The 26,962-nt window shown below is 44.1% G+C and overlaps 2 protein-coding genes across 7 annotated transcripts in view; both read left to right on the plus strand.

Annotated features, from left to right (window-relative positions):
• The window catches only part of srsf5a (serine and arginine rich splicing factor 5a), a 97,712-nt gene extending 94,199 nt beyond the window's left edge, over window positions 1-3,513 (plus strand). For both annotated transcript variants that reach the window (XM_052086438.1, XM_052086437.1), the window contains exons 5-8: window positions 48-117; window positions 2,304-2,377; window positions 2,474-2,578; window positions 2,732-3,513. In XM_052086438.1, the coding sequence (XP_051942398.1) occupies window positions 48-117; window positions 2,304-2,377; window positions 2,474-2,578; window positions 2,732-3,074 (592 nt within the window). In that variant the 3' untranslated portion in view covers window positions 3,075-3,513. The remainder of the gene's footprint in view (window positions 1-47; window positions 118-2,303; window positions 2,378-2,473; window positions 2,579-2,731) is intronic.
• Window positions 3,514-4,590: 1,077 nt separating this feature from the next.
• On the plus strand, window positions 4,591-26,944 carry pacs2 (phosphofurin acidic cluster sorting protein 2). 5 transcript variants are annotated; one of them, XM_052086409.1, is made up of 25 exons: window positions 4,591-4,898; window positions 14,898-14,985; window positions 15,121-15,210; window positions 15,329-15,454; window positions 15,742-15,904; window positions 16,257-16,330; window positions 16,419-16,499; window positions 16,965-17,021; window positions 17,117-17,253; window positions 17,416-17,506; window positions 17,584-17,643; window positions 17,731-17,867; window positions 17,945-18,077; window positions 19,298-19,402; window positions 19,472-19,578; window positions 19,745-19,899; window positions 20,399-20,509; window positions 20,715-20,823; window positions 21,374-21,406; window positions 23,005-23,047; window positions 23,137-23,179; window positions 24,164-24,278; window positions 24,649-24,875; window positions 25,057-25,170; window positions 25,552-26,944. In XM_052086409.1, exons 1-25 carry the CDS (start codon window positions 4,780-4,782, stop codon window positions 25,668-25,670), a joined length of 2,637 nt encoding a protein of 878 aa, XP_051942369.1. In that variant the 5' UTR covers window positions 4,591-4,779; the 3' UTR covers window positions 25,671-26,944. The 5 variants fall into 5 exon arrangements, with proteins under 5 accessions (XP_051942369.1, XP_051942368.1, XP_051942370.1 ...); XM_052086408.1 differs by having other exon boundaries at window positions 4,592-4,898; window positions 16,962-17,021; XM_052086410.1 differs by having other exon boundaries at window positions 4,592-4,898; window positions 16,962-17,021; window positions 17,731-17,855.
• The last annotated feature ends 18 nt before the right edge of the window (window positions 26,945-26,962 follow it).

Genomic DNA, 26,962 nt, shown 5'->3' on the forward strand with positions numbered 1-26,962 from the left:
CCCAGTGTCATTCCTGCCTTGCTGATTTTGGTGGCGTGTCTTGGCAGGTATGGACCACCGGTGCGCACGGACCACCGGTTGATAGTGGAGAACCTGTCGTCACGCATCAGCTGGCAGGTAAGACCAGTATTGGCCTTTGTGTCCATTCCAAACAGTCCATTGTTAAGTACTCTTAGCTATTATACGATGAGATTATTTTTCCAAATTGATGCAGCATTTTAGCAATGGGGCCAAGTCAATATTGCGTCCCCTTAGCCAATTGGCCAAATATGCACTTTTTCTTTTCTTCCAGAGAGAGCGAGTGTAAAAGCAGCAGCTCACTGCTGGTGTTTATTTTTATTTTTTTGGCTAATGTAATAAACAGCCTTATATGGTTGCCTGTTTTTAAAAAAAAAATAATGGCCAACACACACCCTCCTCGGAGGGCTCACAAGTGTGTCGCGCCTTCTCTCCTGGTTGTGTTCTGAATGGTGTCCATTTGGTGCCTCTCCTTACACGCAGTTGCCGCCGGTCTAAAGTCTTGGCTGGGCCCCGGTAGCGGGCGAAAGTGGTCTAGCGCAGGATACGGTAGCCTTAGGAGGTCCGTAAGCCGGTCTGGAGGTTCTGTGGGCTGGCATCCCCGACTGCTGTAACGCCCTCTCAAATCTGCGGGAGGGCCACAAGCCGCCCTCTTTGGGGTGTTTTTCTGTTGCTGTGACGGGGTGTTGAGTGCCCCCTCCTCCCACTGCTACTACTCGCTCTCTGGTGGTTCCGTACTTGTGGAGGCCTGGAGGTCGAGGTCGTTTCTCGAGGGCTTAACACTGCATTGGTTCCCATTTGCTATTTGGACACGTGGCGCTATGCTAATGTCTTCCTGGTAATGGACACGGTGAGTAGCATTACAACTCATGTGATTTGTGTTTTTGTAGCAGTGACGCAAGGCGTTATCGGGGGTGGGCAAACTTTTTAAAAATTAAAAACACTTAAAGAATAGTGCAGTGAACCCCACAGTAATTTTAAGGAACACATTAAAATAAAACGAGTGAGATCAATATATTTAAAATAGTATTTTATTGACATCAGATTATTTGACAATTTTTATGACCAAAATGAATAAACAACTTAACAAACCGATTTTGTTGAAAAGCGGCTAAATTGATGCAGCTTATGTCATTCGAGGTCGGGGGTTGTCAACCTTTTTGAAAGTTCTTGGGGACTGATTAATGCAAAGACCACCCTCGTTGGTGTATATTTCTGAAATAGCATTTCGCTGAAATTACCTTGAATGGGAATAATATTTACATAGGTGGAGAGATTATTCGGTTTTCAATTAACAGCAATGATTTCATACGGTGACGGATAAATGTAACACTTTCAAAAATGCTTGGCTGATATTTTCAAATACTCATTTCGCTGTTGGATCGATTTTTAAGAACGGGCCCCAGGCCCGCTCCTGAGTTCCTTGGGTGGGTCGACCTGTGTCCCACGGGGACTGTGTTGCTGACCCCTGATCTCGATGATGTAAATGCTGAGTGAGCCAGATTCAAGTATGAATTCTTTGCCCACCCCTGCACTATAGAAAAGCTTTTCCACACTACATGATTGGCCAAAAACAGAATTGTCTAACCGTGGCGTCACTCAGTCTTCAGTGGCTAAAGCTAATGGGTAGTGAGGCCCTAAAATCATTTATTTATTAATTATTAAAGCTTAATTTTACTTTTTTTCAATTCCAACCACTTGTACTGCACCCAAAAAGTTTCAGCCTGTTTCCACTGCGAGGTACTGGCTCGAGAAACTGCGGATTCCCCACGCCACATGAGAGAACCAGACTTTCTTGAGTAATCTGGAATGTGGCTGCCGGTCACGGTAAGGCGACAAGTTTCTATCCAAAGCGGAGACGAAATCCACAACTGAGAACAGAACTACTGGCCCGGTTGACGGGATTAGCATAAGTTCTATTTTTATTTCCCCCCCCCTCCTCAAAAGTCACGGCAATTTGGACAAATCAGCTTAGCCATTGAGCGACCAGCTTATTTTGTCGGCCATTTTGTCTCCTACCAGTAACACGCGCCCCCAGTGTGCTGAGAAGGTATTGCGCAGTGGAAATGTTCAAAAGTAGAACTTCATTTTTTTTTTTTTAGTCCACAACACATATCTAGAGTGACAGTCTGCACACTAGACTAGCCAGTGAGAGAGCGTGTGTATGTGCGTGTGTTGCTTTTGTTGCAGTATGCTCATGTCTCTCCCCTCCAGGTGTGAACAAAGCTCAGGTTCCTGAGGGGCCCCCTTGCGCTGCTTTTGTTCTAACTCGTGCTCTCATGCAGGACCTCAAAGACCTGATGAGAAAAGCTGGAGAGGTGACCTTTGTTGACGCACACAGGCCCAACAAAAACGAAGGGTGAGTTGTCGCGCGCCGGCTCCACCCCCCCACCACCCCTCCCTTCGTGTTGTGTGTCAAGCTGACTCATCGCTCTTCGGGGTTCTTCTTCCGCAGGGTTGTTGAGTTTGCATCCCGCAGTGACATGAAGAACGCCATCTCCAAGCTGGATGGCACCGAACTTAACGGACGCAAGATTAAGATCTTTGAGGACAGTCGCGGGTGAGTTTAAGAGCGGAAGCCGAGTCACAAATGACAAAATAGATTTTTTACTTTGACATCAGATTTATTATATGGCTGTTTGCTGAAGATACGGGGTACGGTGGAGACTTTGGTACTTTTCTGAATCCTTTGATGTCCTTTTTTCACCTCCAGCCACAGCAGGAGCCGTTCTCGCTCCCGCAGCCGCAGCTACTCGCGCAGTCGCTCCCGCTCCCGCAGTCGCAACCGTTCCAGGAGCCGCAGCCGCTCCCGCACACCCAGTCGCACCCCGGAAAAGAAGGCGGCAAGCGGCGGCAGTGGCACCAAAGCCGGTGACCGCTCCCCCTCCCGCTCCAAATCCCGCTCCAAGTCTCGCTCAAAGTCCCGCTCGAAGTCCCGGTCCCGATCCCCGCGCTCCCGTTCCCGTTCGCCAGCCCCGGCTCAGAACAACCTGTCGCGCTCCCGCTCCAGGTCCCGCTCACGATCCCGCTCTGCCTCCGCTGAGAGCAAACACTGAGAATGAAAAGTTGTGTACATGATTGTCTTTTTGTTAATTTCCATGAATGGTGGCTTCTTAATCTTTTTTTTTTTTCTTAGTTTGAAGGTGCTTCCACAAGAAAGCCCAATTTTTTTTTTCTCCCTTTCTAATATGTGGTTGCGCCCCTTCGTATGAATTAAGTCCTATTTTGTAATGTTTGTGTCAGAGCATGAGCGAGCATACTTAATTTTGGTGCAGGCGCCATCCTTTTGAGATGACACTTGTTGCATTCACTGCCCTCACCTATGAACAAGTTGCATTTCGATGGACTGTTTGATGTATCGTCAGGACGGAATTGTTCATTCAAAATAAAGCTCGCTCATTTCTGATGGCCAAACAAGTGAAGTGACTTTCACTGTTTTATGTATTGTGGATTGAGTCACATTTATTGTCTGACAATAAACTTTTCACAAATTGAGTTGTGATTGATTTTCCTACCCTTTTAGAAATTTCAAACGCTGTCCCAGCAGATGTGTCAGACTACTGTGTTCAGGTTCAGGTAGGAAAATGTATCTTTTGGGCATAGGTGGGAGGATTCTCACACCCCAGATCAAGGGTATCCAAAGTCGGCCTTTGTGGGCCGCTTGTCCGGCCCGTTTTCCAGCTCTCCCAGGAGCAACACACCTGATTCACATCAACAGGATTGTTCTGCTGCTGCTCCAGAGCTGGTTGATGAGCTGATCATTTGAATCAGGTGTGTTACAGCTGGACACCCCTGCCCGAGATGGTTCTGTGAGTTCGTATTAACCCCCCCACCCCCCAAAAAAATCCATGCAGCACTCCCAGGTAACCTTGATTCTGAACTACTGGCTAATCTCTCCAGAAACAACCAAATATTTAGACGTTGTTATATAATTCACTAACACTTTGTTTTTGAGGAATTCTAGTACTTCTGATGTACACTTAGGGGCAGTGAAACTTCGATTTTTTTTAAACACCACCCCTCATAATTCTCATTTTTTGATAGCTGAGTAAAATGGTGAATTTTAATGAGTTTGAGAACCATAGTTGTGGGGAAAACAGGCGGAAATTTTACCCCTCCGTTCACACAAAAAAACTGCTCATTCACTTATCAACCAGGCAAGTAAACAAGTGAATGTGGGTCAAATGTTGCCCAAGGGAAAATACGACGGCAACATTTTTATTGTCGCTTATGTCAAATATATTTTGCTCTGCAACATCGGTGAAGTTTGTGGAAATATTCTCAAAATAATCTTCAAATCAACTCTCGATTTGGAGAGAAATCTTGTTCCACTGGAATTACTGTAAATGTCGACGCGCTGACAATGTCAAAATGTACATTTAGATAAAATAGTATGAATTCAAATGTAGCGCCCCCCACACCCCTCCTGAAAATAAGTGTGTTCCAGCTCCGCCCCACCCGTGTGCCTGTGAGCCACTAATCTGCACTCCAATGCTGAACGTGGAGCAGCGTGGTGGGCACCACAAGCCCCTCGGTCACTCGCTCCACCCGGGCTTGCCCCCCTCCCCTCCCCACGTCCCGCCCCCCACCATACCCGCACCGCACCTCTACGGAGCCGAGCAAAGCGACAAGGAGCTGGGGTGGAGAGACAGCGAGGCTCGTCCTTCGACCGTGGCACTAACCGTGACCGAGGGACGCCCCTCTTTTCCCGGACTCACGTCCAACACTTGAGCCGGCGTGCACGAACGCGACCCGGGCACCATGGCTGAGAGAAGTGGCCGACTAAGCTTCCCCGGCAGCGGGGCTCTCAACAGACCGGTGCCGATGAATTTGTTCGCAACGTGGGAAATCGATGGTTCGTCCCCGAACTGCATCCCGAGGTAATCCCGCCGTCGCACCCCCACCCCCCGCATGCATGCGGCGTCCTTTTAAAACTTTCACCGAGGGCATCGCTACCATGACCACACGGGGGTTGTTGCAGTGGATACCCAAGCCCAGAAATGAGGGCTCATGGGCCGCATCCAGTCATGTGTTGTGATGGAGGGCTGCATGCAATTGGGCGGGATGCTACACACCCAAATGCCCCCCTCGCCCTCTAACTTCAGGGTTAATATCATCCCAAAAAACATTGATTTGATTTAAATCCATATTTTTTTTAAACATGATGTGGATCAAAGGAACACAAATGTACATTTATGCTACAATAATACATTTTAAATGAGAATAGGACACCTAATTAGGTACACCTTCACCATCAAATGCGCTGGTGTGTAACTCAAGGCCCGTGGGCCAGATTTGGCCCACCACATCATTATCATTATACAGTATGAAGCCTACAAAAGCATGTGTGTCAACTTCCACGATCCTTGTTACAATTTGTACCAAATTTCAAATTGGCATGTGCAATAAATAATTACATTGCAATTTTCCAGGAAAATATTACCCCTTTTACAGTAATAATAAATGAACAAGCTATTATCCTTCCTTTCTGATTTTAGAACTAGTGATGTAATGTAATGTAATGACACAATCAGACGATTTAAAACATTTACAGTATAGTATTTGGTTTCACCATGACAACGGCCCTCTGATGGAAGCTGTAACTAGTGTCTCTCAACAAAAAAAAGAGTTTGACACCATAAGATAAAATGACATTTGCAGACTATGCTAAACTCGAAAGTTTCTTAAATTAAATTCGACTTTCCACCAATGAAAGCTCAGTAGCCTCATGAAGTTGTTAGGTACTAAATTAACACCTTGACTCACTATGCTAAACTAATTTGAGGATACTAGAGCACATAGTGTACGTTAGTATTTGCTACTCGAAGCTGGACTATTTAAGTATGCTAAATACAGATCAAAGATAAATTGTATTTTAATTAATTATGGTCAAGTAAGCCAAAGATAATGTCACAATACTAGCATAATGTAGAAAGTACCGGTAATATGCTAACCAAAGCTTTCGCTGATGAAGTATGTTAAATGACTTAAACTCTGGGGTCCATTTGTAAATCTAGTATCATTATGCTAAACTAAACTAAGGATATGAGAATGGACTCACAAAGAATGCTCCTTAGAATCGTATGATTGTTATTCTAAAATGGGTCCGCTAAAATTAGCCTAAATGCTCATGTGCGAAACTCCTTTCGAGCTTAGTGAAGTGATGTTTCAGTGGCTATTTTTTTTAGTTTCAGCGTGAGTGTCCCTCGTGAATATCTTTGTTCTTAATTGGGAGCAGTGACTTCTTATTTCCTTATCTAATCCATATCCGCCATCATTTTTTTTTTTTGCCTTGCCCGTAGGGCTCTGAGGGGGACCTCATATGCGCGAGGCTATTAGGCGGTCAAGCTTCTCCAAGTCACATGCGCCCACACGCTTAATCAGTCTTTTTGATGCTTAATTGTGGCGCTAATGCTACATTTTCTTTCCAACCACACAATTAATTGCTCCCATTGTCGTGGCCAGGTCACTTGTTGCTAGGCAAATTTGATCAGGCGCAATCATAAGTCTCATGATTGAATTAAATAAAGATTTGTGTCTGTTAGCCACATAGCTGATGCTGCGTGATGCTGTTGGCAAAACAGGCCTAAAAAGTAAAACAATTTCTTCTTTACTGGGTTCTGTATGAAAAGCTCTGATGTTGAAATTGAAATTGAGAAAAAATTGAAAAGAGTTTTGTGCGACAGAGGCGAGAGATGACTGCAATATCTCACTTTGTGGGGTTCTGCGTGAAAGGCAGGTTTTCAGGATCTCTGTATTGAAGAATCCAAAGACACAAAGGAAATTTTCAGATTCTCTGTGTGAAAGTGGCTTGAGACCTTACGTTGTGGCCTTGATGTGCCAATTTTACTGCATCTTTGGATTCAAAACTCCCGACGTGTCTCTGTAGTGTAGTGGCCAGCACTTCGACTCTGATGTGGCAATTTTGCAGAATTTATGTGAGAAAGAAGCGAAAGACGCCTGGCTGGTGATGCGCGGGACACTTGGGACACTCGCTCTTTTGTCCACAAGGGATGCTCGCGCTGCGAGAATGCAGAGTAGGACGGCGGAGAAGGCGGCGAGAGCTTCTCTTTGTTCGGACGCCGCCCACTTTTGTTGTTCTCCTCCCCCTCCTGCATCCAGGGAATCTTCTCTGTGGGAAGCCACACTGATGTTAGCATCACTCACACACACACACACACACACACACACACACACACACTGAAATATTGTACTCGGACAGGCTAACTTTGCTCAATTGCGGCTGTATTGGCCCCAATGCGACACAACAAGACAGGTTAGCATACGTAGCTAACTTAGCATACAGTGTAGGCCGAATGTAAGTAAATATTTTGATATAAAATCATTTTATTATATTTTTCAGATGTTTCCTTGGCATCTTTTTCATCCTTCCCTTGATCTTTCTTTCTTCCTTCCGTCCTTCCTTCCTTCCTTCCTTCCTTCCTTCCTTCCTTCCTTCCTTCCTTCCTTCCTTCCTTCCTTCCTTCCTTCCTTCCTTCCTTCCTTCCTTCCTTCCTTCCTTCCTTCCTTCCTTCCTTCTGCAATTTCTTTGTTCCTTCCTTCCTTTCCTCAGAGACACTTTTTAATTCACATTTTTCCTTCCTTTCTTCGCGTGTACCTATTTCCGTTTTTTCCTTCCTTGGTTTGCTAATATGTAAGCACACAATAGCTGCGTGTTACAAAGAACCTCCGAGGACGTTGATTATGCTTGCCATTTGTGGGATTTAAACATCGTAATCACGCACGCACGCGCACACACATCAACACAGCAGCCATTTCCTGCCACTAAATGAACGTTTCCAGTCCGCGCTCTGGGAAATTAAAAAAAAAAAAAAAGTTGATTTGACCGCTTCCAAAGCTCCACTTGGCCGCGTTAGCAGATTAGCGGGGACTCTCACTAATGAACGCTATTGTCCAGAACGGCTTTTTGCCAGATTGTTTTTTTTCTGCTAGCATAGCTCACTTTATTCATTTTACAGGCTTTCTTCCTTTCATCACTCAAGCAAATTCTTTTTTTTTAAATTTAATTATTGGGAAGTTTTCCTGTGATGTAATTGTCAGATGTTGATATTCTCATTTGTCACCAGCGCCTGCATTTTGATTCATTTCCTCAAATGTTATTTTGTCGTGCTTATAATTTTTCAACATTGATTTATTATTTTGGCAGTCGCGCGCTCTCGCTTTTCCTCGTTTATGACCTGGAAGCTGTTTGATTTGTGTCCAGATGTTGACTTAACAGACATTAGTAATTGATGAAAGCACCACTTGGCAGGCTGCTTTAGCAGTTTGTATTTATTGTGATCAAAAAAAAAAAAGAAATGATAGTCAGTCTGTGTGATGAAGTGCAGTTGTATGCCATCGTAAAACGAGATGAGCACTTTATAAAAAAACAAACAAAAAACAAAACAGCGGTGTATTTTTTTTCAAAAATAACATTTTGGAAAGAGTGTGGGGTGACTCGTGTGTTAGTAAATAAAAGCCATCAATATGAACATGTAGAAACGACACGTGTTGCTAAGCTAACATCAACGCTTTCCATTAGCTTGAATGGGACAGCCACCACCTTTGCTAAAATGGCCGCCACCCATGTCCATGAGGTGTCTTTGATGGGCACGGCGCCAACATGGCCGCCACATTTTTTATTTTATTTTTTTGTGTGTGTGTGTTTGAGCCAGCTTTATGCCTGTTTATCTAAACAAGAGTAGCGGAACCCACGAAGCATGTGACAGTCTCCTGATGCCTCCGCAGATCCCTTAAGCGGCGCTGCGGCCAAGTCTGGAGACGAAAAGAGCTAATCGGCTATTTTAGAGTTGCCTGGAACACAGTTTCACTGTTTCACAGTTTCACACTGTCCATTGATCTGTTGTTTCCAAAAGTGGTCTTTAACTCAATGAGACAATTCAGTAATCTACACGTAATTCGCAATCCTCATGTCATTAGCGCCCACTATAAATGATTTGGCAATTGTGAAAATATAAATTCCTGTCATTTTCATTTTCCACTTCCTGTCTTCTCTCGCTTGTTCGTTTCTTTCCTGCCCTCATCGCTTGGCCGCTTGCTGCTCCTGAAGCGCTCGGTCGCCCCTCCTCCTCATTCATCTTTAATTCGTTTAGGAAAATCTAAAGAATGTTCTCGCGCCTCCGTGGGAGCCATCCAGATCGTATCGTCCCCCCCCCAGATAAGCACGTGTGTGTTTGTGCCTGCGTGAGAGGCTAATTAAAAGGCGGCGGCGTGAGACCGCTGCCAAAAATATTCGAGATGAAAAGCAGCCTGACACGAGGTCTTGGCCGCCTCTATCAATAAATGATGATGATGATGATGAGAAGGAGGAGTTGCGTATCCCGAGAGTCTCCCGAGAGAAAAAGATGATCATCTTAATGACTTTTTATTTTTATCCATTTTTCTCTTCCCTTTTATCATTGGAGGTGGGGGAAAAGCGATTCATGAATAATGAATCTGTTGGAGTTACTTGCTAATACAAATGAGTGTGTGTCGAAATTAAACTTAATTATTAGAATTTTCCATCATTTGAACTCATGTGTTTTTAATGCGACCCAATGCAAAGTATAAATTACGTTATGGATTTTGTATTTTAAAAATACTTTACCAGTTAATTAATCCGAGTTAGCAAAAATGCAACTGATTATTTTTTTTTTTCTGAAATGCGACTCCACAAGAGAGATGAAAATCTATGAATTTTGACTTTGGACTCTCAAGTCGTGGCATTTCCCCCGTTGCGAAGATAGAAAACATCTTCTTCTCTCTTCAGGCTGTGGAGGAGGCGAGCTTTTAGCTTTGAATGATCCACTGAGACGCAAACGCCAGTAAGGAGTTTAGACTTTGCCTCACTGACTCACCTGTTCGTTATTATTGTGTGTGCGTGTGTGTGTGTGTGTGTGTGAGACAAAACAAATCACAAGTCCAAAGTGTCTTTATGGCTTTATGAGGTACTACACAACTAAACACATATACACATGGTGTACTTAATGTTACGGCCTGTAAAAGTATTCCCATGGATGAAGTCAAAGTTTTTATTCGAGGATAAAGAATATATACTATGCCTGTTTACTTCCACAGCGCCATATCATTACTTTTATTTGCATGTGCAGCATCGCTCATTCACAGACTCGTCCTGTCATAGCATATTCTTCTTTGGTCTGACAGGTTGGGCTCAAAATCTATTTTGGGCTACACCACACACACACACACAAACACACACACACACAGAGTCATACTTACATGTCCCGAGCCAGCCCGTAAATCCCACTGCTGAATATTGCATGAGCATCTGAACACCGAAGAGCCGACGGCAGACATCTGAATAATGTGGAGGAGCCACAGCTGATGGATTGTACACAGCGTGTGTACGTGTGTGTGTGGTCTGAGGTCACTTGTTTAACGTCGTCTACTTAACGCGTATTGTTAGTGAATTAGCAAGATGCTCAGTGACAACTGTGTCTCAATATTTATGATTTTGTGTGAGTGTGTGTGTGTGTGTGTGTGTGTTGTGTGTTGATGTGTTCCACATTGCGACACTCGCATGAAAGCGCTCTGGCCCGCAGATTTTTAAATGGCTGAAATAGCCGACCGTTTTCACTCAGCGGCTCACGACACACTTGTTGCTAGGCAGAATTTGCAAGTATAATTAATAACAATATAATTAACCATAAAAAAAGGAGAGAATGTGAAGAAACCAACTGGTTTATTCACGGGTTGTTCCTGTGCAAACTGTGGTATTTGTGCGTCGGGTGTGTGCCTTTATTGGCTACGGCTCCCCTTGCCCACATGCGAGGGCATTACAGTACCATTGCAGCTCTTAAAGCCCCACGAATTCTGCCTAGCAACAAGTCACTGACTTTGAGGACACTGTGTCTCAATTCCAAGAACACCGAGTACCTGGCTCGTGCGCTTTTGATTTTTCCACATCCAACGTTACCATGGAAATCATCTCTCTCTCTCTCTCTTTTCTCGGCCGGTGCTGCTGATGTAGGTTAACAAGCGGACATGCATTATAGACAAAGGGGAGCCCAGGCGCACGCTTTCACTGTGTGAGGTGCATTAGGAGCTCCTGTACTCTCGTGTGCCTCCACATGCATGCTCGAGACAGAAGAGCGCGTCCAATCGTTTGATGGGGACGTACGTCACATTTATCGAGTTTATAGTCAACAGTCAACCACTTTTTTTTTTAAAAGTTGATTAATCATATTAAAAAAAAAAAGATTCCATTCAAATTTTCATCCCTTTATTATACAAAAAGAGGACGTGATTTCAAATGTACAGTGCAGAAAATGCCCAAACGTGTTTATTGAAATCAATAAACAGCAGGCGGCGCTCAGAATTGCATTTCCTCACTTCCTGCTTTTCCATTGGCCCACAAGATGATCACCTGATCGAGTATCGCGTGTCAGCACTCTACTGCCTCAAATGCTAATATAGAGCCTTTGAAAATTAATGGAATTTCCCACAAGAAAAAAAAGAATAATAATAAGAAGAAAGAGAACCCAGAGTGCGTGAAAGCAATGTCAAGCCTTCACTTAATGTCTTCAATCTCCAATCTGGCTTCTTCTGTAATGGAAGTGGAATTGAAGTCTGCCCCCCAATAACCCCGAAAAGTAGACGCGGAGGGAAAAAAAAAAGCTTTTAAAAACGTTGCCTTACTGTGAAATGTTTTCACTTTTGACGGTTGCAGTCGGGGCGGCCCGGTGGTCGACTCGTTAATGTGTCGTCTTCACAGTCCAGAGGTCATGGGTGCGGCCTCGGGCTTCCTGTGAGGATTTTTCATATTCTCCCCGTGCTTGCGTGGGTTTTCCCCGGGTACTTCGGTTTCTTCCCACATTCCAAAAACATGGCAGGCTGATTGAACATTCTCAAACTAAATTGTGAGCACGGATGGTTGTTCGTCTATGTGTGCACTGCGATTGGCTGGCGACCAGTTCAGGGTGTGCCCCCCCCCTCCCGCTCCTATACAGCTGGGATAGGCTCCAGCACCCTTGTGAGGATAAGCGATTTAAAAAAATGGATGGATGGTTCAAGTCGGGCAGCACGATGGTGAAGTGGTCAGCGCATCTCACAGCACAGAGGTCATGGATGCGATTCCCGGGTCCGCCCATCCTGTGGTCCCGTAACTGAGTGGCTTTTCTCCGGGTACTCTGTTTTTGACCGACCAGATGGAAGTTGACATTTAAAAAAAAAATCTGTTCACATCTGGATGAAAAGGCAGTTCAAATGAATTTTCACTTTTCGCCGTTATAATCTACTTGCATCGAGGGGAGCGAGGTGGTGACCGACCACACGGACCGATGGAATTTGTGTCCCGAAACTCTTGTCCGTCCCGAGTGTCATGTGACAGTCATTGCGTAATCTTCATCAAAGTGCCATGCTGACCTCAGCAAAGGCTCGCCAGGCCATGTGTCCTTTGGGGTGACTGTGTGTGTGTGTGTGTGTGTGTGTGTTTAGGCCTTTTTACTTGGTCCTCACTGTGCCACAAGTGCAGGAATGTGTGTGTGTGTGTGTGTCTGTGTGAGAAAAAAAATCAGCAGCTGTCTAGTGCGTGCGACTCGCAACATCGTGCAGCACAAACAGAGCAGATGGGAGGCGCAGCCGTGCACACACTCCAGGGTGTTTTTCGTTGGCCAACACTTTATTACACAGACAGACGACATAAACAAACCCGGAAGCAGCTCAGCCAAAACCAACCTCACTTCGATTTGTGTTTAATAGAGAACAGCATGAGATGGGAGGGGGTATAAGGAAAGTAATGTATTGACAGCTATGATGAATGCTGCCTTTCCAGAAGCTCCTATATTTTGTTCTTCGACTTCTTCCTTTCCTAACTTAGCTGCTGTGAATTGGGAATTTCTCCATTGCGAGACTAATAAAGGATTTCTTATCTTATCTTCTTATCTGTATTTTACATTGAATACACATCATCCATCCATTTTGCGAACCGCTTGATCTTCACTAGGATCCTGCTTTTCCACTGGCCCACCACTGGGGGTGCTGTAGCCTATCCCAGGGGTCTTCGGGCAGTAGGCGGGGGACACCCTGAATCGGTTGCCAGCCAATCGCAGGGCACACAGAGACGAACAACCATTCACGCCCACACTCACCCCTAGGGACAATTTAGAGCGTCCAATCAGCCTGCCATGCATGTTTTTTGGAATGTGGGAGGAAACCGGAGCACCCGGAGAAAACCCACGCAGGCCCGGGGAGAACATGCAAACTCCACACAGGAAGGCCGGAGCTGGAATTGAACCCGGTACCTCTGCGCTGTGAAGCCGACGTGCTAACCACTGGACTACCGGGCCGCCCAGAATACAGATCAGTAAGTTATTATTTTAAAAGCTATTCTAACACGACGAACAACATCCTAGCACTAAGCGTGGCTGGAAGAGATTTTAGTTCGATCCGCCTTCGCATCCCGATCCCGAGCGGCACCACACTCGGAACCGGAACACAGAATGCGCCTATTGTCACCGCGCAGGCCTGCCGGAGAAAACAATGCGTGCCTTGATGGGGGGCGGGGGGGCGGGGGTCGTGCCTGGGGCGTCTCGGGGCTCGCGTACCGCAATCGTGCTATGAGAAAGGTCGCCTTTGAAAGATGCCTCAAACCTGGCATTGTTGTCCCGCTTGTCTCAATGTTTGCTTTTACTCCGTTTCATTCGAAGCCATTTTTTTTGCGCTGCGTGCGTTTTCTTTTTTTTGCGTTCGTAACTGTCATACCCGAATGATGAGTTTTTCAAGATATGAGACGCCGTTTAGCCAATTTTCAGAATGTGTTGATTTATAGCCAGACCGATTCATCAGCTCGCCAATTAAATCGGTTTATATTAGATATTCTAAAATCAATTTTTGACTTTATTTTTTTCCAGACATTAAGACATTACAACATAAGACAAATGTAAAACATTCATTTATTTCCTTCCTTTTTGTTGTAAAGTTAAGTATCATTAAAAAAAAATCATAGAATCTGCCAAGCAACAAGTTGCCTGCACAATGTGACATATGGAGAACCAAAAATAATCCAGAAAATAAAAAAATTGAAAAAAAAGACAGATTCTGTTTCTGTGTGGCCACCCTGTCCTTTCGCTGCTGTGTGAGGCAGCAAGCTGGCAAGAAAACAGCTTTTCAGCAATGGGGAAACCATTCCCTGGCAAATGTTTAATCGGTGAGGTCAGTGGTACGAAGTGCACTACGGGGCGCTCTCAAAAGGAGATGATTCATCGTGAGCCTCTTGGAATAATTTAGTTCAACAGAACCAAAGTGGTCCTCGCCCACTAACTTTTGTCTCGTGCAGGAAGTGTCTCAAAACACCCCCCAAACTCCCACCGGCTGTCTCACACTCAGACAATGCCACCCCCGGGACGGACCCCACTCCACAGTCTCCTCCAGGGTGCCCGTTTGGTTGTGTTGGCACAAGCCCAGGAAACTAGAATTATGTACTCTTCATTTATGTGATTCGTGTAGGTGTCTGAATGTGTTTTCCAAAGGTTTTCTGTTTGTATAATTCGTTAGAATTTTTTTTTTCCAATCAAATTTTGATATGATGACTAAATAATGTTTTTCATTTTCATTTCTTCCATGCTAATATCATTGTCATTTATTTGGTCTTTTCATTTTATTTTAAATACATTTGTGAGCTATGGGCTTGTGACACCCTTGGAGCGTCAGTTTTTTTTTGTTGAAGGACTATATAAATAAACGTGGATTTTAAAATAACTGATATATCGGAATTTACGTGTACTTGTCATTCTATCTGCTGCGTCATGAAACAAAAACGAACCAATGGGTTATTGTGGCAGGGAAAATATCGCCCTCTGTTGAGATAATCAGGTACTACAACAACTTCCAAATGACGTTGACTTTTTTCTCCCCCTCAGGCTTTGCAGTCTGACTCTGAAAAAGCTGGTGGTGCTCAAAGAACTTGACAAGGAGCTCATCTCTGTGGTCATCGCCGTCAAAATTCAAGTAGGGGAAAAAAACATGGCGATATGCTTTGATGTAGCACAATGAGTTAGTTGAAAAATACAAAACAGGAAGTGTGGTATTTATTGGTGAATGTGGTGTGTGTGCGCTCGTGCGCGCGTGTGTGTGTGTCTTCAGGGCTCCAAGCGCATTCTGAGGTCCCATGAGATCGTGCTGCCGCCCACTGGGTCTGTGGAGACAGAGCTGGCCCTCACCTTTTCACTGCAGGTGCAAAGACATAACAACATCCTGTCCAATCACTCACACCAACTAAATCACACACTCACTCAACTATTCAAATAACTGACAGTTAAAAGTGACTTCTTGATGTTTTCCCCTTGATCAGTACCCACACTTCCTGAAGCGTGAGGGCAACAAGCTTCAGATCCTGCTGCAGAGACGCAAGCGCTACAAGAACCGCACCATCCTGGGCTACAAGACGCTGGCTGCGGGCTCCATCGACATGGCCGAGGTACCGGCAACCGCTCGCTTCCCGCAGTGACAGAGAACTTTTTAACCAGTTTGTATACTGGTGGTCAAATACTGTAGGTCTTTTCCAGTGGTTATTGGCACTCGTAAATCTGAGTCTGTCCCCCTTTCCTGGGGTGTTCCTCAAGGGTCAATCTTATGGCCCTTCCATTTTTACATACGCTCTCTTAGACGTGTCATCAGCAAATATGATCGTATGTGATACCACTTTTTACGCGCTTCTTACTACCTTAAGACGCGCCTCCCAACATTTTTTTTGTCGTCCCTCAGGTGATGCAGCACCCAACGGAGGGAGGCCAGGTGCTGCCTCTCTGCAGTCACCAGAAGGACCTCCTGGGGAAGGTGGCCGAGATCTGGATATTCTCACTCTCCAGCCAGCCCATCGACCACGAGGATGGCAGCATGCAGGCCGGACACAAGATCAAATGCTCCGGTACCACCTTCAGCGTCTATCTCGACATTCACTCCCTCTCCCTAATCATGATATCGGAATTTTTATATAGTGCCCAATGAATGGTGGATCTTCCGTAATCGCAAATGAATAACTCATGGCTTTGCCCTTGCGCTTTCTGTCCTCAGGATTCAATGTTGTAGACCTACTGTTAGCATATTAGCATTGTATAATTTCTCAAAATTGCTATGGAAATGTTTTATAGTAATCTACAAAATTTGGTATTATTTGTTCAGTTTTTATTACGGAAGGTCCATCAGCGGACGTTTATCCAGGAAAGTTGTTCTTATGTGACAGCATGTCTGAGTAGTGATAAATGATTCTTGTTGTGCAGATAACTACTCAGAGGAGGAGTATGAGAGCTTCTCCTCTGAGCAGGAAGCCAGCGATGATGCAGCACAGGCTCAGGTGAGATTTTCTCGATTAAAAGAGGGGGGGGGGGGGGGAACGTGGACTGACGTTAAAGCACTTTTCTGGGTATTTTGGTGGTCTTCAGGATCTGGAAGATGATGACTATGATGTGCTTAAGCCAAAGAAGCAGAGAAGGTCCATCGTCAGAACGGCATCCATCACAAGAGTTAGTAAAAAAAACGAAATAATAAAATGTAGCTAATCCAAAGAGGGTGAACTGTAAAATAAAGCTAAGACTTCAGCTACAATGAAAGCTAGCTTAAAGCAAGGGTAAAACTACAATTTCAACTCAAGGACAAACTAGAAATAAAGCTACAGTATACATTAACGCAAATAAAACTAACGCTAAAGCTTCACAAATTTCATCCAAAGCCTGAAAATGAACTTGGCGTGAAAGCTAAAATGAACGTTAAGGCTGAAAAGAAAGCTAGCGCGAAAGCTACTACGGAGGGTAAACATGAGATGTAAGCTAAAGCTAAGATTAAAGCTAAAACACCCGAAACCAAAGTTAAAACTAAAGCTAATACTAAAGTGAGGGGGACGCCAACAAAAACTCTAACCTATAGCTAATGCTGCACAGCATGCAGACTTTTTGTTGATTTTGTGTTCATTGTTTGTGGTCTTTTAGCAGCAAAACTTCAAGCAGAGAGTGGTGGCCCTCCTCAAGAGGTTCAGAGTGTCCGACGAGGTGACCAAAACGTCATGATAACAAAGACCGACTGGACCTACATGAGGCAATACAGTTACATCTGTACATGTACTAAGTTTCTTGACTCGGAGCAGGATCCAGCCGAGATTCCTCCTGAGGTGGAGGAGGAAGATCTGGACCTGGATAGCGTTGAGTTTGACAACCCCAGCGACAGCGGACCCGAGCTGGATGACGACGACAGCGTCCTCAGCACACCCAAACCCAAACTCAAGTAAGAATGTGTGAGCGTGATATGAACTTTTTTTAAAATTATTTTTTCTCTTAAAATATCGTAAATACTAAATGAAAAGAAAACGTGTTTCAAGACTCATTTTATTACACAGCATAGAAAATGAAAGGAGTAAAAAAAAGTTTTTTTATTGTACTATTTTAGGCCGTATTTTGAGGGTATATCCCTGTCCAGCTCGCAGACAGAAATCGGGAGCATCCACAGCAGCCGTAGCCACCGCGAGCCCCCCAGCCCGGTCAGAGCATCAACTTAGCAATCATCAATACCATCGATCGTATTTATATTCATACGTTTGTGCACTTTTTTTTTCAGATGGAAGCTGATAGAAACAAATGTGTTGGTGAGGACAATGTGTCTGACAATATCTCCTACGTGAGTGGACACACACACACACACACACACACACACACAAAGTGATGCTGATCAATATCAAAGGAAGCGATTCCGATTTTTCATAAGGAGCATCCAGAGGCCGTGACGCCGACCACGGAGCTGGAGATGGACAACATGGACACGTTCTTGGACAGACTTCCCCCGAGTGGCAAGATGACCAAGACGGAGTCGCTCATCATTTCGTCCAACAGGTCAACCAACTGGTCAGGAATATGTGTTTTTTTTTTTTTTTTGTATACATCCATCCATTCTCTCTCATCCTCTTATTTGACTTTTCCAGGCAGGAGCCCAAGATGGCGGGCAGGCGAGGTCGCAGCACGTCGCTGAAGGAGCGCCAGCCCAGCCGGCCTCTGAACGAGCGGGCCAACAGTTTGGACAACGAGCGGGCGCTGGACACTCGCAGCCACTTGCAAGTAAGTGCGCACTAACTGGGTTTTTCTTGGCTCAAATCGAGGTAGAGGTGGTCCCATTTTGATAAATTCCCACCCCCAATGGCTCAAACCAACACTTTCCCTGTGTAGTAATTATATACTGTATTTTTTGCACAATAAGGTGCTTCGGAGTATAAGGCGCACCTTCAACGAATGGCCTATTTTTAAACCGTTTTCATATATAGGGCGCACCGCATTATAAGGCGAGTGGAATAGAAGCTACAATAGTAGCTGTGGTTGCATTATGCATCCACTAGATGGAGCTACGCTAAAGGGAATACAATACAATACATCCATTCATCTTCCGTACCGCTTGATCCTCACTAGGGTCGCGGGGGGTGCTGGAGCCTATCCCAGCTGTCTCCGGGCAGTAGGCGGGGGACACCCTGAATCGGTTGCCAGCCAATCGCAGGGCACACATAGACGAACAACCATTCACACTCACACTCACACCTAGGGACAATTTAGAGTGTTCAATCAGCCTGCTACGCATGTTTTTGGAATGTGGGAGGAAACCGGAGCACCCGGAGAAAACCCACGCAGACCCGGGGAGAACATGCAAATTCCACACAGGGAGGCCGGAGCTGGAATCGAACCCGGTACCTCTGCACTGTGAAGCCGACGTGCTTTATTTATATTGAGTTTTCACAAGCGCTGTAACTCTAACAAAGCACTTTACAGAAAATTTCAAGTACTATGTCCACGAAATCTGAATATTGATCCTTATATAAGGCACATCGGCTTTTGAGAAAATCGTATACTTTTAGGTGCGCCTTATAGTGCGGAAAATATGGTACATTGTGTCAGTAATTAATGTGGCTATTTTTTATTCATACCCGTTTTTTCAAAATGCTTATTTTTAGCTTCGTTTTTTAAAATTTGCTTTAGTATTAGTTTTTTGTGTGTATTTCTTATGTGCAGGATAAATCAGTATTGTGAAGTTAAAAACAACAAAAATATTATTTTAACAGAAACGCAGACTTTGAATTGCAAAAACTTGCAGCGCATCGTACCGCTTCTAAAGTTTGATGCGTCACAACCTTAAAGTCCAAACGATAGGTGGACTCGCTTTCCATCCCTTGTTTCCGTAGTTGCCACTTTCTGAAGTGTGACCTGAATTCCTGCTGAAAAATATTCCACCCGTGACAGATAGAAAGAAGGATTCTTTTTGTTGTTTTTTCAAAGCGCTTATATACGTGCAGATTCCAAGGAAGACGGTGTACGACCAGCTCAACCACATCCTGGTGTCTGACAACCAGCTTCCCGACAGCATTATTCTCATCAACACGTCCGACTGGCAGGGGCAGGTGAGCTGACCCTCGGAAATTTCTTTTCCAGAGCTCCTGTTCCAAGCCCACCTTCTGCTCTCCCTTCAGTACCTGTCGGATATGCTCCAGAACCACCACCTGCCCGTGGTGTGCACCTGCAGCACGGCGGACATCCAGGCGGCGTTCAACACCATCGTGTCCCGCATACAGAGATTGTGAGCGCCCCGTTGTACATTTTTTTTTTCCTCCTTGCTCCATTTTCGCTTGTTGCTCGGCAGAATTACTTGGGCTCCATTGCAAGTGTTTCTTTTGCGTGATCATTTGCAATCCTGAAAGGGTTAAATCCAATGTCTGCGTGTGCGTGCTGGTGTGCGAGCGCAGCTGCAACTGTAACTCGCAGACGCCGGTCCCCATCAAGGTTGCGGTGGCCGGTGCGCAGCACTACCTCAGCGCCGTGCTCCGCCTCTTTGTGGACCACCTGACGCACAAGACCCCCGACTGGCTCGGATATATGCGCTTCCTCATCATCCCGCTGGGTGCGTACTGCAGCCCTCCTTCTCTTCTGTCCAGTTGTCATTGCGCAGAATGGTTTCGGTGTTTCTGACGGGGATTTTGATGTAAAGGAGGCATTCAACTCGACTCAATCCTACAGTACTCACAGGCATATATTCTTTATCCTCTCTGAAATATTACAGCACCTTACTGGGTTCTTAACAGTGGAAGTGGTCGAAGAAGCAGTTCTTTTTCTCCATTTGTGTCTCCATAACTGTATTATACCGCCTCCCGGTGGCCAAGCCAGGCACACCAGAAGGAGCAACACAATGGAATGAATTGCTGCATTAAATCTGAAATGATCGCTCACAGACAAATTCTCAGAAATCAGCAGATGACTAAAGATTTACTTGATTGCTCAATTACACGCTGAAATGCGCTTGCAAACCCAGAGGCCCAATTATTTGTCTACAAACATTACAATTATTATTATAATATATACATTTTTTTTCTGTATGAAATGCTCTGTGCTGTTACGTCCAGGTCCACACCCCGTGTCCAAGTATCTGGGCACCATGGACTACAGATACAACACTTTGTTCCAAGACGCCGCCTGGAAGGACCTCTTTCACAAGTCCGAGGCTCCTGTTGTCGGTAAGGAGGGCGGCGGGGGGGGGGGTCTCCATTCTTCAAGATGGCATTGAATTTTGCAACTGACAAAGTGGGCCTTTCCAAGAAGTGTTTGCTTCGTGTCCCAGAATATACACAATGACACTTGTGTTTATATACAGTAAATTATCAGGGAAAAAAAACTGTGTGTGTGTGTGTGCGTGCGTGTGTGTTTATACGATGTGTGCAGTCCAGGAGAGTCCAGATGTGGTTTCCAGGGTGACTCAGTACATGCTGGGCGCCACCGGAGCGCACCAGCTCCCCATCGCCGAGGCCATGCTCACGTACAAACAAAAGAGGTATTTTCTAATTGTATCCACTATCTTGCATAAGTGAAGACACCCCATTCACATTTTTTTTTCATCAATGTTTCACTCAATCTTTTCATGAGAGAACACTGAAGAAATTTTGCCTAGTGTCCAGTTTTTTCGAACTGTGGAAATTCGCCATCCCCCTCCAAACAACTCAAGACTCAGTCTTTCCAGTAAAATTTTTTCATTATTATATTATTTATTTTTATTATCGAATTATTTATTTAATTGTATTTATTACCATAATATAAAAATATTTTACTTGTTACTCATTTATTTTCATTTAAAGTTCGATTTAAAGAGGGAACCATTTCGTTCAAAGTATTGATCTTTAGAAACGCGACATTGTTTTGAGGGGAATGTCATCGAAGCTTGTGCAGGTCTACCCAACGAATAGTCCGATGTGTGTTTATTCTTTGTAAAAAAAAAAAAAAGCTAAAAGATAAGTGTATGTGTGTTTCCATCATTGTGCGTACTTGTGCAAATAACATGGTTGTGTGCTTTGTGTTGTTATTTTTTGTTTTGTTTTTTTTTTAAGGAAAAAGAGCTTTCATTTTGATTTTTCCGTCAGGTATTGTGCTCCATTTTCAGTTGCTCTCTCATTCTGCCTCGTCAGTCATGTCCCCCAACACCCACCCACTTGTGCGTGTGTGTGCGTGCGTGCACATGCGGCGCGCATGTGTATCTTGCCACCATTTTTCTGCCCCCTCTCTCTCTGTTGTTGCCGTTTTATGAGTGGCATATTTTGACTGGAAAGGAAAAATACACTCAAGCGTGATAAGAAAGAAGATGAAGCCATAGTTGGGGAGAGAAAAGTACAAATCTTGCGAGAGTAACGTCATAACTTGGCATGAATGAAGCTGTCATCTCACCAGAAATACATATGTGCTTTAAAGAGAACAAAGTCATAATTTTGGGGGTAGAAGTCACAAAAATGACAAGAAATTTGTTCGAAATGCACAGTACAAGAAAAAGTTATATTATTTAATTAAAAAAAAAAAGTTCTGATGAGATTCTACATTAAGACTCGAAATGACAAACGTTACCCATCGTAATTCTTAACCCGTCAAAATTCATCCCCCCCATTTTAATAAAAAAAAATCTTCCATTTTGCATGTGCATCTTTAACCAATGGCCCAAATCACAATGCATCTTGTTGCTAGGCGACCGTGGGCTTTACATTCAGATGTGTTCTTCTTCTTCTTCTATGCCCCCCCTTCCCCGCACACTGCACCCCACTCTTGTGTAGCCTGTCCGTTTCTTCCCTGGGGGGGCGATGGCAAGTGTCCTCAAGGCAAGATCAACAACCTCGCACCACATCCTTCCCCTTTTCGACGCTGCGTGAAAGCTATTTTTTCGCTTGCCGGACGGGAAAATAGCGCATCGCGTGATAGCCCCTAAAGTAGAAGAAAGTCGAGTAGAGAGGTTCTCGCTTTCTTTTCTTTTCTTTTTTCTTAAGTTTCGACTCGCTTTCCCCCCCCCTCACGTTTCACCACACGCCTTGCTTGGAAGAGGTCACGTGACCCCCGCATTGATTGGCGGCCAATCGGAAGCATGATCCTCACCGGGTCATAAGATTAGGGACACGGTGTCATGAGATCCACTGTAAGCGTGGAATCAAATCCCCCCCCCCCCCCCCCCCAAAAAAATATTTTATTGGCGCATCATTTTTTTTACATTTCCTTCATTTATTCATTCATTCATTGACAATAAAGTTGTATCCAATCCAATTTGAGCCACTGAGAAGAACTTTTTGGCCAATTTGCAGGAGCGTGATTTAAAGTCCCTATAAAGTGAAATTAAATATTAGGGCCCAAATGATCTGGATTTTTTTTTTAATGCCGATTGTGATATTGAACAGAAAAATTCTGATCATTGAAGAATATACAATGAATAAAATAATTTTGGGGGAGAGAGGATAGCTTGAGTTCTTCCATCAAAAAAAAAAAGTTTTGATTTAATGATATTGTAATTTTTTGTAATTGGTCAAAGTATTTCCTATGTCATGAGATAATTTAGTGTACCTAATGTTATGACCCTGATGTGAAATTTAGGTTACTAACATGAAATGGCTCCCCCTCCGTCCCCCCCGCATTTGCTTTTAGTGATTCTTTCTTGTAGTGAATTAAAAAGTCATCCAGTGCTTTCATTCTTTGATGTTTTCTGCAGCCCCGATGAGGACTCATGTCAGAAATTCATCCCGTTCGTTGGCGTGAGTAACGTCTCCCTGTCACGTGGATCACTGATGCGTCTATTCGAGCACTGACGGCTTGTCTCCGTGTCATCCTTTCAATCCCGCAGACGGTTAAAGTGGGAATAGTGGAGCAAACGTCGGCAACTGCAGGCAAGGCTTTTTTTTTTTTTTTTAAGTGATGCTCTTGGAAAAAAAAATGCAATTAGATTCTTTAGAAAACGTGTTCAGTCCTACTATCATCAAAACATGCTGAACATGCTTGTGATCCTTTTGCAAGAAAAATAGTCAGGTGAGTTCCCCACTGAAGGCACGCCACTGTTGTATGGACAAAAATATTGGGACTGGAACCTCAAGTGGGGGCCCAGGTTTCAAAGCAAACATGGTGAAGTGGCATTTAGCTGTTAGGCTGCACGCAAATGGAATACATGAAAAATCAATGCATTTTATTGTTTTCCTTTTCTTTTTAAATGTTTTTAAGTGTATTTTAAGTGTTTAAATGTCGTCAATATACGTTCTCGTAGTCATTTTAATATGTTAATTTTGCTCTCTGTGAAGCGCATTGAGTTGCCCCGTGTCACGTTGTGCCCGAAGCGATAGAATGATCGCTCCGTGCACAACAAAATAAGGAAGTGGATCCCCGAAATAGCAGACACAAAAAGAGATCTTGTCAGATAACAAAAGGAGTCTTTAATAACGAACACAAAATAACCCGACAGGGAGAATAACTAAAAGCGCTAGTCAAAATAGGGACCAGGGATAAAATAAAAGGACAACAGAAAACGCTTGCGGAAAAAGATGGCAAGGAGGGTCAGATTAGAATAATGAATATAAGCTTCACTCGCAAGAGGAAACAACGACGCATAAATACAGCACAAGGCTAAGAGGCAATGAATAAATGCAAGTAGGAATTGGGCGAGAGAAATTTTGGCACGGCGTGGAATTCTCCGGCAGTGAGTAGACTGCCAGAGCGTCCAAATAAAGGCTGCGCAATTACTCCCTAATGGGTGACAGGTGTGTAAACGGCGGGCAGAAAGCCCGCCCTCTGCTGGCAACCACGGGACGTGACACCCCGTGTATGAAATGTGCCGTATGAATAAAGTAGCCTTGCCTGAAGTCCCCCCGTTTCCTCTGAAGGCGACTCGGACGACGCGGCGCCCGCCGCTTCCTCGCTCGTGCTCGCCGCGCCGCCTCAAGCGTCGCCCACTCCGCCCTCCTCGCCGTCCGTCAACACAAGTTTCTGCGTGTACAGGTGAACGAGCGTTTGGAGTGAGGTGGGGTGTCTTTTTTTTTAAAAAGGCTTTTTGATTGTTTTTAATCATTTTCTGAGTATCCTGTTTGCCCTTTCCAATGTTTATTTTATCCAATCACATTTTTTTTATTTGGTATTAAAAAAACACTTTTAAGATAAGATAAGATAAGATATCCTTTATCTTAAAAGTGTTTTTTTTAAATAGTTTTTTTAAGTGTTTTTCTTGCCCCCCTGGTATTTTATTTTTAATTATACGAAGGACGCTTTTGTTTTATTTTTATTTGAACAGAGATTTATCGATTGCATTCTATTTTCCGGGTACTTTATGTATTATGTGTGTGATGACGCCACGTGTGTCCATCTCACCCAGTTCCGGGGGTCAGGCCGAGCTGATGGGCCTTCAGGTGGACTACTGGGTGGCCGATAAGAAGAAGGACTTGGAGAAGCGCGACTCCTCCTCATCCTCCGCCGCCAAGAATACGCTCAAGTGCAATTTCCGCTCGCTGCAGGTCAGCCGCCTGCCTGCGGGGGGCGCCGAGCCCGGCACCCTCCCCACCATGTCCATGACGGTGGTGACCAAGGAGAAGAACAAGAAGGGTCAGGCCGGTTCCATGTCTAAAGTATCAAACGTCAACTTTTTCAAATGTTTCACAAACTGACAAGATGAGGTTGACCCGGAGAAGACATGACGGCTGATGAGAACAGAACATGCGCAAAACGGAATCAAGACGTGACGAAACCGCATAATTAGTTTAGAGTTTTTGTTGCGTTGTTGCAGTGATGTTCCTGCCAAAGAAGAGCAAAGACAAGGAGGTGGAGTCCAAGAGTCAGGTGATCGAGGGCATCAGTCGTCTCATTTGCACGGCCAAACACCAGCACAACATGTTGACAGGTAACGACGCTGGCGTCATTCAGTACAACACGAGTAGAAATAAATCTGCGTCTTATAATCAATCATGTCCGTCATGGAGACAAACTGCCCCAAGCCATTTTGCGTGTTCATTTTTGTCACAGTTCTACTCAAATGACTCCATTTGATGCATTCTTTTGTTTTAATTCCGCTCGTTCGATGTAAATTGAATTTCATTTCAAATTGTTTGTATTTTATTCAATCGGTGTTTTGAAGTGTTACTCAATGAAATGTTTATTTGACATTTACCTCACTCGCCCTTTTTTATTGCCTTCAATTCAAATGAACTTGATTGTTTTATTTTATTTGTCCGATATTATTGTGTCGCCGTTTCGATTTTTTTTGTGTTTATTTGTGGCTCAGTGTCGATTGACGGCGTGGAGTGGAACGACGTCAAGTTTTTCCAGCTGGCGGCGCAGTGGTCGTCGCACGTCAAACATTTCCCCATCGCCATCTTCAGCCACACCAAAGGCACCTACTGAGAACATGCGACCTCCTCTCCCTTACGCCAACCCGTTCAACCGACTTAATTATGTCATCTGTGTCTCATTGTTGTTTTGTTTTGTCGTTTTTTTTTTTATCCATGTTAAAACCGTCCCCTTGGCTTTGATACTGTTCTTTTTAGATTCATAACACTTGAGCTAAATGCTAATCTCGCGTCCAAAACGGACGCCGTGGTACTGAAAGCACACCACACACACGAATGAAGGATATATATATTTAAAAAAAAAACGTTTTGAAAAGGGGAAAGTATTTTTAAGACAGGAAATCTTGGATGACACGTGCAATAATAGATATCATTAGAAGTAAAGGTGACATATTATGGAAAATGGGCTTTAAAAAAAAAAATCCCTTGTGTACAACTACTTAGGTCTTTGGAGTGCCTGCCAACCCATCAAATGTGAAATTACGCAACCAAGTAAATCTGGAGTTATCTCCCAAATCTCTGAAAACGCCATTCTGAATATTTCCCTCCCACTGTAATTTGACAAAATGGCGATCCTGCCGATTGGTTTTCATTGGAACAAAACCGGACACGGACAGGCAAGCTCACAACATGAGACGGAACCGCCCCTCGAACAAGCCACTTTCTCCATGGCAGGTAATCTGCAGTTTTAAAAAAAACGTCTCTAATTTTTTATATTTTAACAAAAAACATGTCATAGTCTTGCTATCGAGACACCTGGGACATAAAATGTCTCCTTTAAAGCAAAAATTAGTCCTACATAACAAAGAGCACAATGCGAGTTACAGCCTAAAAGTACAAATAACGGCAGAATTTCTCATTTGCGACTTTTGACACTCCTGCAGATGTCACTTTGAAAAGTGTGTGCGTGGGTTTGTGTGTGTGTGTGTGTGTGTGTGTGTGTTGACTGGATTACGTTATATAGAAAACAATGACAGACGTAAAATGTATCGCTGCAACTACTTTGCAACGCTGTCCATCATGTGAATCGTAAACCAAACAATGGCGTGGACCAGAAGGCAAATATTGCGCATATGTAAAAGGAGCTTTTTTTGTGTTTGTTTGCCAGATTCTTGAGAAGTGCCTAAATTTGCTTCATCAAGTCCCCAGTCAAAACATCTCGGCGCTGATTATGCTTCAAGGACAACACGATGCACAGCATGATTGTACACTCATATGTCATTTAAAAACGCTAAACATCAGCTTGTTGTATTTTTTTTTCTTATCTGAGGTTGAAACTATTGTTTCCCCAAAAACCTCTGCGTAATAAAACTACTCCGCACACTAAAACATCCTTGTGTTGATGTT

The sequence above is a fragment of the Hippocampus zosterae genome, chromosome 14, assembly GCF_025434085.1.
Source record: "Hippocampus zosterae strain Florida chromosome 14, ASM2543408v3, whole genome shotgun sequence".
Taxonomy (NCBI): Eukaryota; Metazoa; Chordata; class Actinopteri; order Syngnathiformes; family Syngnathidae; genus Hippocampus; species Hippocampus zosterae.

Coding starts and splice junctions, on each gene's coding strand:
- pacs2 (XM_052086408.1), top strand. CDS start 4,780: ATGGCTGAGAGAAGTGGCCGACTAAGCTTCCCCGGCAGCGGGGCTCTC. Junction 14,986..15,120: donor TCATCGCCGTCAAAATTCAA/GTAGGGGAAAAA, acceptor GTGTGTCTTCAG/GGCTCCAAGCGCATTCTGAG. Junction 15,905..16,256: donor ACACAAGATCAAATGCTCCG/GTACCACCTTCA, acceptor CTTGTTGTGCAG/ATAACTACTCAGAGGAGGAG.